Raw genomic sequence first — 12,852 nt, forward strand, 5'->3', positions numbered from 1 at the left:
AGACCCTGGGTGGCACGAACAGGTCAGTGGTCAGCTGCTGGCCAAAAGGCTGGTGGCTGGAGTCCACCCAAAAGCACCTTGGAAGAAAGGCTTGGGGATCCATTTCTGTAAAAGCAGCCACGGGACACCTCATACAGCACAGCTCCATTCTGACACACGAGGTGGGATGTACTCGGTAGCAACTGGTTTTGGATTTACAGGTGGGATACTTCAGCCCGTGGGACGTCTCCTCAGAGAAAGAGCTAGAAACACAGGAGCTGGGTGGCCAAAATAGTCAACAGCACGTAGTCGTGGGGGAGCAGCTGCTCTCTGAACACAACTCCTTGGGGAGCGTGGAGGACTGCAGGGCCTGTGAAGGCCAAGAGAGCAGAAGTAGAAGGTAAGTTCAACTGTAGCTTGGAGCGACTTTTAATGGAAGGCAAGAAGCCACCATGAAAAGAGATGTGGTATGCCATTTGGGAAAGCAACTATCAGGGACCAGAGGAAGGGTTAGCCCAGGGGGAGGAATGTCTTTAATTATGAATCATGACTCATTAAAATAACTCATCCAAGGGTGATGTTTGAAAGAAGTAACCAAGTTCAAAGTCTGGTGGGTGAATGGAATGAAGAAGGTGGGGTAGGGAGTTTGGAAAAAGGAAAACAAAATGCCTCACTCTGTTTTTCACTGAAAATCAAAGACATTAGTCAATTAATTAAATGATTGCATTAAGAAAAAATGTACTTCCGATACAGAGGGACCATAACATGCAGACACATAGCTACATGCTGGGGGACGGTCGGGGGCACCTGTCAGGGAATTCCTGGTAAGCCACACTGTTCTGTTTGGGCTTGTCCTGGGCCCCTTTAAGCAATGGGCTTGTTGCCTTCTGGCCTCTGGTTTGCATTGCATAAATACTGAAGTGGTCACCAGTCTTCTGAAACTGCTCAACAACTCAAATTGTGTCCAGTAGCCTAAATGGCATTTAAAATAAATTCTGTGAATCGATAAGCTGACCGAATTACTCCATCATCCTCAGTACTGAGAGGCGATTCAGCAAGCTCTTGTGCCAGTGAGCTCTACAAGAACCAAAATGCAGAGGCCACACTCCTGGGGCCAAGGAGGACTTGGAGTACCTCCAGCTAATTGTTGCAATTAGTTTTGTTCTGAGAAAACGAAACATTCCACGTGTCTGTTCAACAGCTTAGAAACCAAATAACCATTAGACAACATAACCTGCTTCCCCTGGTAACGATGCTACCATTTGGTCCCACTCATTTCCGGTTCTGACCTCCATGACTTCCTCCTTGGACATCACTTTATTTTTCTTACTGCACATCTTGGGGCATGTGACACTATTACTCAAAAGTGCTGATGAAACGTTTATTCTCCACACCTACCACTCAGAGTCTCAGTCACCGCGCTCTCTGAGGTCCTGCTCTCTCATACCTACGGGATCCTGTGGCTTCCTCTTCTCAGGCTACCCTTTTTCCTATTTCCATGCACCCACATCATCCTATTGTTTAAGGCCTTGTTCAAGTACCCATTCTCCCAAGAAGTGACAGGCACTGTGCACTCACTGTCCAGATGAAAAATTAAGTCTCCCTCCTCTAACCAGGTGGCATATATGCTTATTCTCCCACTCCTGCCTTCTTTAAATCTCAACCCCTGGGGCCAGTCCATGCAGCAGATTCTCCTCGTACCCCTTAGAGCCCAGGTTAACCAGCCCTGCTCGTCACTTGGGTTCATGGTCAGGCTGGACCTCAACTGGCTAGTCCCCGGGCCCAACATCTTACATGTATCACCTCACATGACCAAGTTCTAGGAACTGGGTCCTTGTGTCCTGCTTTCCCTCAACTCCAGTCTCTATGACTGGAGCCTATTAACAGAGCTCTCTCCTAGTCTGATTACCTATTAGTTTTTCCTCTCCTTTCTAGAGAGAAAAGGAATGTATGTATATTTTGAAGATAAAAGGTATAAAGATGAGAAAATGAACACAGAGCAGGTGTGTTTTCTTGAACTTTATTCTAATGCAAACTGTCACTGGCATGAATGGGCTGGTTCCTTCTTTACCCTTCACCTTTATTTCTAACATTCTTGCTTGTGGGCATTAAAAACTTCTTAATGACCCACTACCATCCACCAAAGGAATTCAGAAGTATTAATTAGGAACAGCATGTACATACAGGCAGTCCCCAGGCTACGAACGAGATCCACTTTTAAATGTGTCTTTAAGTCAAATTTGTAGGTATGTAGGAATAGGTGCAAGGAGCTCTGGTGGCATAGTGCCTAAGGCATTTGACTGCTAACCAGAAGGTTGATAGTTCAAACCCACCAGCCACTCCACGGAAGGAAGACAAGGCAATCTACTTCTGTAAAGATTTACTGCCTCGGAAACCCAATGAGTGTCACTCTGAGTCAGAATTGACTCGATGGCAGTGGGTTTGGCTTTTTTGGTTTAGGAACAGTTGCATAAGGTTCTTATATAGCCTTACTTTACTGAAAATAATCCAAACCTGAATGATACCCACGTAATTAATACAGTTCTAGAGTAAAAATAAAGGTGTCCATAACTTTGCACTTCACTTGAACAAGCCAAAGCCTCATCTTAATCACTCCTATTTCCATTATCTGAAGGGAGAACAGATTTTTTTAAATTACGTATTAGTTTTTCAGAGTGGAGGGGGTTCCTTTCACTTTCTTGAACACTTAGGGTATCAACTGTGCTCTTTTTAGAATCAAGCTTCCAAGAAAAGGCTCGAAGCCCTTTCTGTAATTTGAAAGCTGTGTGTACAGCAAGTGAAGTTAAGTCTGATGAAGAACTGGCTGGAGTAGGGGTTGGAATCATTTCAAAGCAAGGGGAAATTTATGTAACATTAAAGGGCAAGCGTGTAAGTCTGATGTTCGCAACCCAGGGACTTCTGGATTTTGAAAAATTTTATCACAATAAAAGTGTTTTGAGAGCTACATATACAGACACAGCAAACGAAGAACCGTCACAGAGAAAAATTAATCTTAACAAGTCCCCACCCACATTCCCAAACTCTCACCAAGATTCTTCTCATTTTCAAATGTACAAAAAACACATGGGTTGTATTTCAGTGGATGTGGGTTCAATGGGCATCTGAAATCTGTAATTATTCTCAACCCTTAGAATAATCAGGGTAATTGTTAACACCCATAAGGAAGAAAACAAAGGTCCACCACCCAGGAGACAGGACCTCAAGGTGCCATCACCCAGCTCCAGAAACCTTATTGCTGTTTCCTCACACGCTTGCCCTACAGAAACAAACACAACTGAAGCTAAGGCAATGTTACCTAATGTGGAACCTAATGAATATAGGATTTCTTCCTTTAAGAAAAAAAGAACAACCCCTTTTCTGAAAATAATCCAAACTTGAATGATACTCACATCATTAATACAGTTCTAGAGTAAAAATAAAGGTGTCCATAATTTTGCATTTCACTTAACAAGCCAAAGCCTCATCTTCATCAGTCCTATTCCCATTATCTGAAGCGAGAACAGATTTTTTTAAATTATGTATTAATTTTTCAGATTGGAGGGGGTTCCTTTTATTTTCTTGAACACTTAGGATATCAACTGTGCTCATTTTGGAATAATCAAGCTTAATTAATCAAACTGCCTAAACTTCATCTGTACCAAGGAAAAATGCAAGAAAAGTCTTAGGTTCCCTGATTTCAGGGTTATTAAAAAGATAATATGCAATTGTACCGCTTATAAAACAACAACAACAACAACAACAACAACAACGTGACAAAGTTTCTTATGATTGTATGAGCTTCTCCTGAAGATGTATGTTCATTTTCTGAAGCTGACTTACATTCCTCACCTGTGGCTGCTCCTCAGTAAGCACTTTTAAGGAAAAGAGGCCCAACATCAATACATCAACCGGAATGCACTAAACCCCTCACCACGAGCCAGTACAGTTCTGAAGCTCTTGGTACAACCAAATATGTTCACTTTAGGCCAGTCACGCTGCTCAACTCCTAGTCAACCAACAGAGGCCACAAGGGCCAGGAACCTGAAGACCCTTGGGACCCCACCAATTCCTGCTTATCTGCCAAACAGATATCCAGAAACAGCAGATAATCCAAAAATAATTCCTAAAAGTATTCAGAATGCAATTTATTGCTATTTTTAACAGCTTGTTTTTTAACTTTGTTTTGTGACTTTAAAAGTAGAGATGAAAGGCAGTTTGCATTCTTTGAACACATTGGATAGGAAACGGTGCAAAGCAGCTAAGAATGGGTCAGGCAACAGGATGGGTGCCCTTCTGCAGAATAAACCATCATCAACCTTCCAGGCACATGTAGACATCACAAGACAGCAAAGAATAAGGGTACCTTGAAACAACAAAAATACCAGACACCCAAGACATCCCTTCCTAGCCCAAGCATAGAAACATGCATACATGTTGCTTGTTGTTATTAACCCATTTATGCTACTGTCACCTCCTAACGGCCATGTAATTCTAATTTCACCAAGTAGCCAAACACTGCTGGAATAGGGCGCCAGTGACAACAGACCAAAGACAGCGTCGTTAAAAGCCTGGTTAAAAGACAACAATCCACAGCTACCAGAAAACCTGATTAGGAAGAAATACAGAGAACTGGAGCAACCAACTCAAGCCGCAGCACTCACTTCTCCAAAGTGTGCCACTGCCAAGCAGCGCAGACCACCCTGACGGACACCACGCCCAGAGGAGTAACGGTAGGTGGGGAGGGGACGGAGGGAGCTGCGCTAGAGACCTACCTTGCAGAAGGGCTCCATTTCTCTTGAAGAAGGTGCTGCCTGGCCAGATTGGTGGACCTGATGTGCTGAAACAGAAGGAAAACAAGATAAGCCGATCTCAGTTACACTCACCTGCACTCCCAATCAGGAGCTCTGGTAGCACAGTGCCTAAGGCATCTGACTGCTAACCAGAAGGTTGGTGGTTCAAACCCATCAGCCACTCCACAGAAGCAAGTCTGGGCAATCTACTCCCATAAAGATTTACCACTTTGGAAACCCAGTGGAGGCCACCATGAGTTGGAATCAACTGGACAACAGTGGGTATTTTTGTTTTGTTTTGGTTTTGCACTCCTAATCACCTTCTCCAAACAGAGCCACTCAAAATGGCCTCAAAACATTTCCCTAAGGATGCAGTACTCAGACTCTCTGAAAACACACCTGTAAAAACTGTTAGGTTGGTTTTATTACTAACAGGCTTCATATTTAACAGTGCACAACCTGTCTACATGAGGGCTCTTATCTACATCATCTTGGTTACCATCCTGACCTTGTCCCCTCCCGGCTATGGGAATCATCCATCAGGTAAAAAGAACCAAACGGCAAGTGCACACAGTTCAACGTCAGAGCTTATCACTCAATAGTATTTGGTGAAAGGCTCATAATTACATGAATTTCTGTGGCAAAGAATTCCTGGCCATTGCTTCTGAGACCAAAAGGGTTTGTCAGTAATTCTTAGCACCACTTGCCCGTTATAAATGCAAACTGGTTTTTCGTAGCATCTCAACGACCGGATCCTTGATATAGAGAACAACCTTGCATGACTTCCTCCCTACCCGCAGCCTCTTGTTTCTAATCCTGTTTCCAATTTCTTGGTTTAAAACGGTACCTTCTATCCCCTCTAGAACAGTTCACAGATACGTCACCACCCACAGTCTGGTAACAGGAGAAGCAAGAAAATAAGACAGACTGATATACCACAAAGACACTTCCTGCATTTCAGAGGCGTGTGTTTTAAGACATCCAGTGAAAAATGTTACAACCAAGCCAGTCTTGGTGAGATATCCTTGAAGTGGAAAGTAGGCAATTCTAAATCATGGCCTGGTTGAGATTAATATGAGGAAGGGGAAGCACTTAGTCAAAGATGTTATGATGTCCAACCTGAGTACCAGTACAAATTACCTTCACCGAAACAGTACACGACAGATGATATTGGCTATGTATTGTCAATCACCTTCAACAGTAAAAAAATTAAAAGTTGGGCTGAATAATATGTTTGTAAGCTCAGCCTGTGCGCACATGCATGTACACCACACAAGCACATGGAGTAAGACATCAGAAGGCTCCTACAGTGATGCTTCACCAGTCAACAAGGCTCTTGGGTACCCCAGGATAGCAGTGTGGTTATGAGAAAGGGAAATGTCAAGGAAATACCATGCTGACCAGAATTTCATTATTAGACATACAAACAGGAGAGCACACATAGAGATATACCCTATGCTTGGGGAGGAAGAGTGGGGCAAAGGAAAGAGTTACAGCATAAAAACACCATTAAACATCGAAACCGTATCCCAACGTGCTAGCAAGCACACACTGTGTCCCTTGATGTAAATGACCCTCAATGCTTTCTTTGCTTTGACTTTGCATGGGGTCCACTATACTCAGAGAGAGTCCCCAGGTGGGGCAAATGGTTAAGAGCTCACTCATTAGCTGAAAGGTTGGCACTGTGAACCCACCTGGAGGTGCCTTCGAAGACAGACCTGGTGATCTGCTGAAAACCCTACTCCGCACACATGGGGTCACTGGGAGTTGGAATTGACTCAATAGCAATTCACAACAACAATATGCTCAGGGTGAGTGAGGCAGTGGTGGTTCAGTGGCAGAATCCCTGCCTTTCATGCAGAAGACAATGGCTCGGTTTCCGACCAGTGCATCTCAATCTCAGGTGCAGCACCGCCTGTCAGTGGAGGCTTACGTGTTGCTGTGATACCGAACAGGTTTCAGTAGACCTTCCAGACCAAGATGCACTAGGCCCGGGGATCCACTTCCAAAACCGTGCCCATGAAAACTCTACGCATCAGGGTAGTCCCGTCTGCAACCCACCATGGGGATGGTTCAGGATGGGGCAGCTCACAGGCCTCCCCTGCGGCCCTGACTCCCAGCTCTGGCAGCGGTGGCCTCAGGGCTGCCCAGTGGTCTTGGACCCTCGCTGCAGGATGGAGGCAGCAGGCTGGTTTCTCTTCCATCCGCCTCCCTTCCTATTCCACTTTCGGGCTCTTTAACGTGCAAAGGTGCATGAAGAATAATGTGCGTGGAAATGCTTTCGATGATCTTTGAACAACTCCAGCCAGCTCCCGGGATTTCACCATCTTATTTTTATAAGAAAGCAGGAAACAGCAAGCTGGCTGTTGCCAGTACCAACCCACCTGATTTATAAAGATATTTAAAAACTGAGGACATCATTACTGAGGAGCTGCTGCTTTCAGAGAACTCAATAATTGAGTATTACTGCAGGAGCCTGGATATCCAGCTTACTTCCATCCAAATCTTCTCTTTATCCTGACCTTGATTTGGCTGAAAACCGAGTAGACACCAGGGATGGAGCAAATACGGAGAAGTGAGGTCAGATAAATCCAGGAGGCTAGATAAGGAAACTTCTCTGTGTGATAAAAACCTACCTAAAGGTTTCCACAGCATCCTTTTAATGTACTTAAGTCACTGATCAGTATTCTATAGCCATTCTGTTGTGCTGTCCATCTGATCTCTACTCCAGTGGAGGAGAGAGATTTGGACAGGCCACCTCCACAATCTGACCTGGCCCCAAGGTGAATTCACAGGGAGCCTCTTTCCCACACAGAGTAAGTTGGTTCCTGTTATGCTGACCACAAAGCTTTTGAGTTCATCAGTCCCACAGTCAACACACTCTTCCTTGTACTTGAAATGGCATCTTCTCAACTTGTAAAACAGTGGTTAAACATGTGACTACTAACAGAAAGATTGATGGTTCTAACCTGCCAGCCACTCCATGGGGAAATATTTGGGAACTCTGGTAGCGTAGTGCCTAAGGCACTTGACTGCTAATCAGAAGGCTGGTGGTTCAAACCCACCAGCCACTCCTCAGAAGGAAGATGGGGCAATACTTCCGTGGTGATACTGCTTCGGAAACCCAAGGAGGGGTTGCTATGAGTCGGGTCTGACTCAACGGCACACAACAGCAACAACAACTTGTTACAAGATTCAAGGATTTATTAAGTGTGTATTAAGAACTGTACTTCGTGCTAGGAAAGATATGGAGAAACAAAACAAAACAATATTTTAGGGCCTGTAAGAGTTTCCAGGTGGTATAAACTTAAGGTTACATACTTGGCTATTAACCAAAAGGTTGGCAGTTTGAGTACACCAGAGGTGCCTCAGAAGAAAGACCTGGCAATCTGCTTCCAAAGGTCACAGCCACTCAAACACCACAGATCACACAGTTCTACTCTGACACACTGGTGTTGCCAGGAGTCTGACTCGACTTGACAGCAAATGGTTCAGAATACACTATCCTGCTGACCTAGCTCTAACCGCCTATGATTCTAGCTAAAGAAGTAAGAAATGCCTATAGAAAGGCCAAAGGTTATGGCTGTAAGTTGAAGAGGCAACAAGCTATTTCCCTCCATCTGGAGTTGTCCCTGGCTCACTGGCCTGTAAAGCTCAAAGTCAGTTATTTAAAAAAAAAAAAATCAATCCCAGTGGCTTAACAGTATGTTTACTACAGGCAGTCCCCAAATTATGGGCAAGTTCCATTCCTAAGTCTGTCTTTAAGTCGAATCTATATATGTCAGAAAAGTTCAGTAAGGTTCGGGTCTAACATCAGTCAAATGTTTCTCTTAGTATATGGCATATAGCGTACCGTTCGTTCCATGCATAAAAAACATTAAAGAAATACTTCCAGACACCCTAAAATATCTTTTCCATAACACAGTAACAATAATAATGTTTTGACGCACTTGCAAAGTAGCAACCATTTATTATTACATTTTATTATTACATACCTCAAATTTTTAATTTAATAGGTTTTATGGGGGTGGCTTATAATGATGAGTTGGACATACGTTGGACACACAATCATAACCCAGGCAGTGCCTGTACAAAAATTCAGAGAAGAAACTAGCCACTGAAGCCTTTGTAGGGGGAGCTAGAGCCACACTGTAAACCACTTACTCATGTGTCAAAAAGAGGGCTGCTATGGACTGAAGTATGTCCCACAAGCAATGTACTGAACTCCTGGCTCCTATATCTATGGATGTGATCTTGCATGGAATACGATTTTCTGTGTTATGTTAGTTAGGTCATAGTCGAGTAGAGTGGGTTCTAAGCCTCATCACTTCTGCGTTATATATAAAAAAAAAAACCAGACAGACAGACACACACACTGGGGGAGACAGGTGCCAAGGAAAGCTAAGGAAGACCATGGAACTCCTGGGGCCACTGACTAAGAAGGACCTCCCTCTAGAGCAATGCTCTGACTTTGGGTCTCCAGCCTCCTGAACTATGAGAAAATTGATCTCTGTTTTTCAAAGGCACCTACCACAGCAGCCCTGGGGGACAAAGACAAGGGGACAGAGTGAGTAGGGGGAGCAGGGGTGTGCTCCACACCTAGTGACTTGAATGTCAGTTAGAAATGGCCTCTGGGACCCCTTTAAACCCAACCAGGTGGGTTGCAATCACCTGACAATCATGCTCCCACTGCCTGACACTGGGGACAGCAAGCTACTGTTACAGAGCACAGGACTCAACCCTGTCTCACAGACCCTCCGTCCTGCCGGACAGGCAGGGCAGTAATCACCTTCCCCATTCTACAGACCAAGCGATGTATGGCTCAGCAGTGAAGGGTCTTGCCCAAGGTGCCGCATGGCTGGATGGCCAACCCACGACTGCCCAGGGCTTCTGGGGTGAGCCTACTGTACCACAGGGACACAAATCAACAGGCTTGACTGTTTCTAATCTTCCAGTCTTCTCGATGAAACTCTCAGCTATGCTTCCCCATAGCAGAAGGCTATGGATGGATTTCACTAGGAATCTCTCCAAGGCAAAGTCCCAGGCTAGAGAGAGCAATCAGGCTAACCATATGTGAAAGACAGACAAGCAGGCACGTAGTAGCAGAAACAATGTAACACGGGCGCCCCAAATGTCTCATTTCAATAACACTCTAGTAAAATTCCATGACCTTCAGCAGTGTAAGCCAAGCCAACTTGGTGGCAAAGGAAGCCGGCCAAAAGCTGAGGGGGCTTTGTCCACCAGGAAGGCAGTTTGGGAGCTGGCATTTGAGAACACTGGTCCAGCTGACTGGTAAGCCCAGCACTGAGCCAGCAAATCCCAGAAGATGACTGACAGGGTCCTGAACAGCACACCCAGAACCCACCAGAGCCTTGTGGCCCAAAAGCATTCTGGACCTCCAACTCCGGGCTACGGCATTCCAAGTTCCCCGGGGACAGTGCACATCAACAGGTCATGCAGCACTCAGGTGGCTCTTGGCATAATGATGTGATCTGTCCCGTGTTCTCTCCACACCCAGGCACCTTGATCACTGTGAGAATGGACTGGATTGGTCATCGAGACCCTGGGAGGTTCTGGTAAGACTCACCCCAGTATTCCCCAGCCTGGCATTTCTGTGGGTCCTAAAAAGTGAATCAAGAAAGGTACTTTTTTCTAAGAACATGGCTGCCAAATGTGAGCTGGTATATCTCAAAGAGAGAACTGGAAGGGCTCTGGAAGAAGTGAATCAAAGCAGAAAGAGTGTGGGGCAGAGTTATGGGTTGAACTGAGTCCTCCAACTAAAGCCCTAACCCCCACACTGGTGAATACTGTACACAGCTGAGTACAGTCATAGGTCAACACATCCTTACAATTGGAAGGGAGTGTGAAGCAATTCCTACAGATGTATGACATTCACCGTTAGACTGTTGTCCCAGGAATCAAACAGTCATGGCAGGTGTAACAAAGGGGGGGACTTCTCCCACCCCGCCCCCCAAAAGTTGGAATTGTATTGTTTTAACTTCTAACTGCAGATTAATCACCAGGAAATAACTGGAAAAGCAGTAAAACCTAACCCGCACACGAGCAAAGACCCCTTGGGTGAAGGAAGCCAGGGAGCTGAGAGGTAGAACACAGCCGTCAGCGGCTGGGACAGAGAGCCACCCGTGGGACGGCCTCAAGTTTCATACGGTATTGTTCATGCTTGAGGAGGAATCCTCTGCATTTGCAAGAACATGCTAGACACTTCCACAACTTTCCAAATAGTAAAATCTGAGCATCATAGCCATTACAGGGACCTCAGCGAACACCTGGTACAGTGGAGAGAGCAAAGGACTTGGACTCCAAGAAACCATCCTTGCAAGTCACACGCTGAAGGTCTTGTAACTCATCTAAGTCTCAGTTCCAGACCTGCAAACGATGTCAGGGTCTAGGTTGTGAGAACAACATGATGATACACGTGAAAAAGCTGCTCTGTGAGCTGAGACAATTCTGGGGGCACGGGGATTCTAACAAGAACACTGCCGTTCAGAGAAGTCAGGGCCCTACTCACTGCCGCACAGTCGTCGCACAGCAGGTCCCGGCTCAGCGTCAGGCACTGCTCCTATACCCTGTTGGCTCTGCCAGCTTGGTGCTTCTCTGCGACAGGTAAGCTATCTGCACCTTTCACCTTGCTCTTTCTTAAACGATGCTTTGTGATCTTCTAATTGCAAACATTTTACAGCCCACAGTAGCATCAAACCATTGCTAACAATCCATGGGCTGGAAGAAGCCCCCTACTCTGAAAGTGGCTGGAAAGAGGCCACTCTACGTAGAGTCGTTTGAGTGACGTTCTGGGTCATGTAATCAAAAGCAGAAGTCTAGAGGAAACTTACCAAGACTGGCTGATTTTCAGAGGCTGACAATTGATTGGTAGGAGGCCTAGACCAACATGATCAAACACAATCATCCAAGACCACGAGAGCCACAACTGAGAGAGTGTCCAGACTATTCTGATGGCGAAACACTGATTAGAACAGTTTATTTTATGTGTTCACTTGGCCATGTTTCCAGTGTTTTGTCAAACACTAGACTAGCTGCTGTTTCACAATGGAATGGAATGGAATGATCTTCTATAATGTGATTTCATATAATGCAATCAATCCATCCATGGAAAGAGGCATTCCTTAGGGTGTTATCTGACATCAATAGGTATTCTGACAGAACACACTCTTGGGACCCTGCCCTCTTCCAACTGCCTGACCACCAAATGGGGCACAGAGCAGCAGAAGCCTCCAGGCTGCCACCTGACCTACAGATTTTGGACTTGTCATCCCCACAACTGAATGGGTCAACTCCTTCAAGGGACTGCCACCCTCTGTCTCTCTCACACAACATAATGTAGATGTATGTGTCTCACCCCATCACTTCTACCTGTATCTGCATTTTCTTCCTTGCCAACATCCTCACTGTTTCTCTTTTACTCTGCAACCTTTCCTTCCTCCAGTACCCCTTGTCTCCACTGACCGCCCCATGACTTCCTGTATTAGCCATTATCAAACATAACTGTGTTTTCAAATCCTCCTCTTAGCTCCCAAGACTCTGCCATTCCCTGACAAGCCCAACACGCTGAGTGCCCAGAGCCCACGCCAACTTTCCTCCACGTCAACTTTCCTCCACGTCACAGTCTCTCCTGGACTGTCTGCCATCTTCTTACTGTCAGAGATCCCCAGAGCCCTCACAAGCACCCAGACTTTCCGGGGTAACTGCCCCTGCTGGCACTACAGTCTTTCTCCTCTCCTACCCCATGCCTTCCTCCCGACTCACACAAAAGGTATTTTTTTCCTGATTATATAAACTCTATTACTTTTGACATTGTTGTTGTTAGGTGCCATCAAGTTGGCTGTGCTTTGAATCACTGCAACCTCATGTATAAAAAAACAACAGCTTTCCGTTATCCTCACAATCACTGCTATGTTTCAATCCAACTTTTGGTATTAACTCTTTAAAACCTTTTCCACTTTTAGCTTTTGAAATATCCTTTAGCCTGGTTCCCCTCTCCCACTCTCCTTTCTAGATATTCTGCTAGCTCTTTATTAGGCCTTGGGCCCTATAATTGCAGGCATTC

At 45.3% G+C, this 12,852-nt stretch overlaps 1 protein-coding gene across 1 annotated transcript in view; it reads right to left on the minus strand.

The window, feature by feature from the left end:
- FOXN3 (forkhead box N3) overlaps positions 1-12,852 on the minus strand; it is a 271,061-nt gene that overhangs the window by 133,105 nt on the left and 125,104 nt on the right. The window contains exon 3 of the mRNA XM_007944485.2: positions 4,752-4,816. Within this exon, the coding sequence (XP_007942676.1) occupies positions 4,752-4,816 (65 nt within the window). The remainder of the gene's footprint in view (positions 1-4,751; positions 4,817-12,852) is intronic.

Source organism: Orycteropus afer, unplaced genomic scaffold (genome assembly GCF_000298275.1).
Source record: "Orycteropus afer afer isolate SDZICR_OR568_19922 unplaced genomic scaffold, OryAfe1.0 scaffold00127, whole genome shotgun sequence".
In the NCBI taxonomy this organism is placed as follows: Eukaryota; Metazoa; Chordata; class Mammalia; order Tubulidentata; family Orycteropodidae; genus Orycteropus; species Orycteropus afer.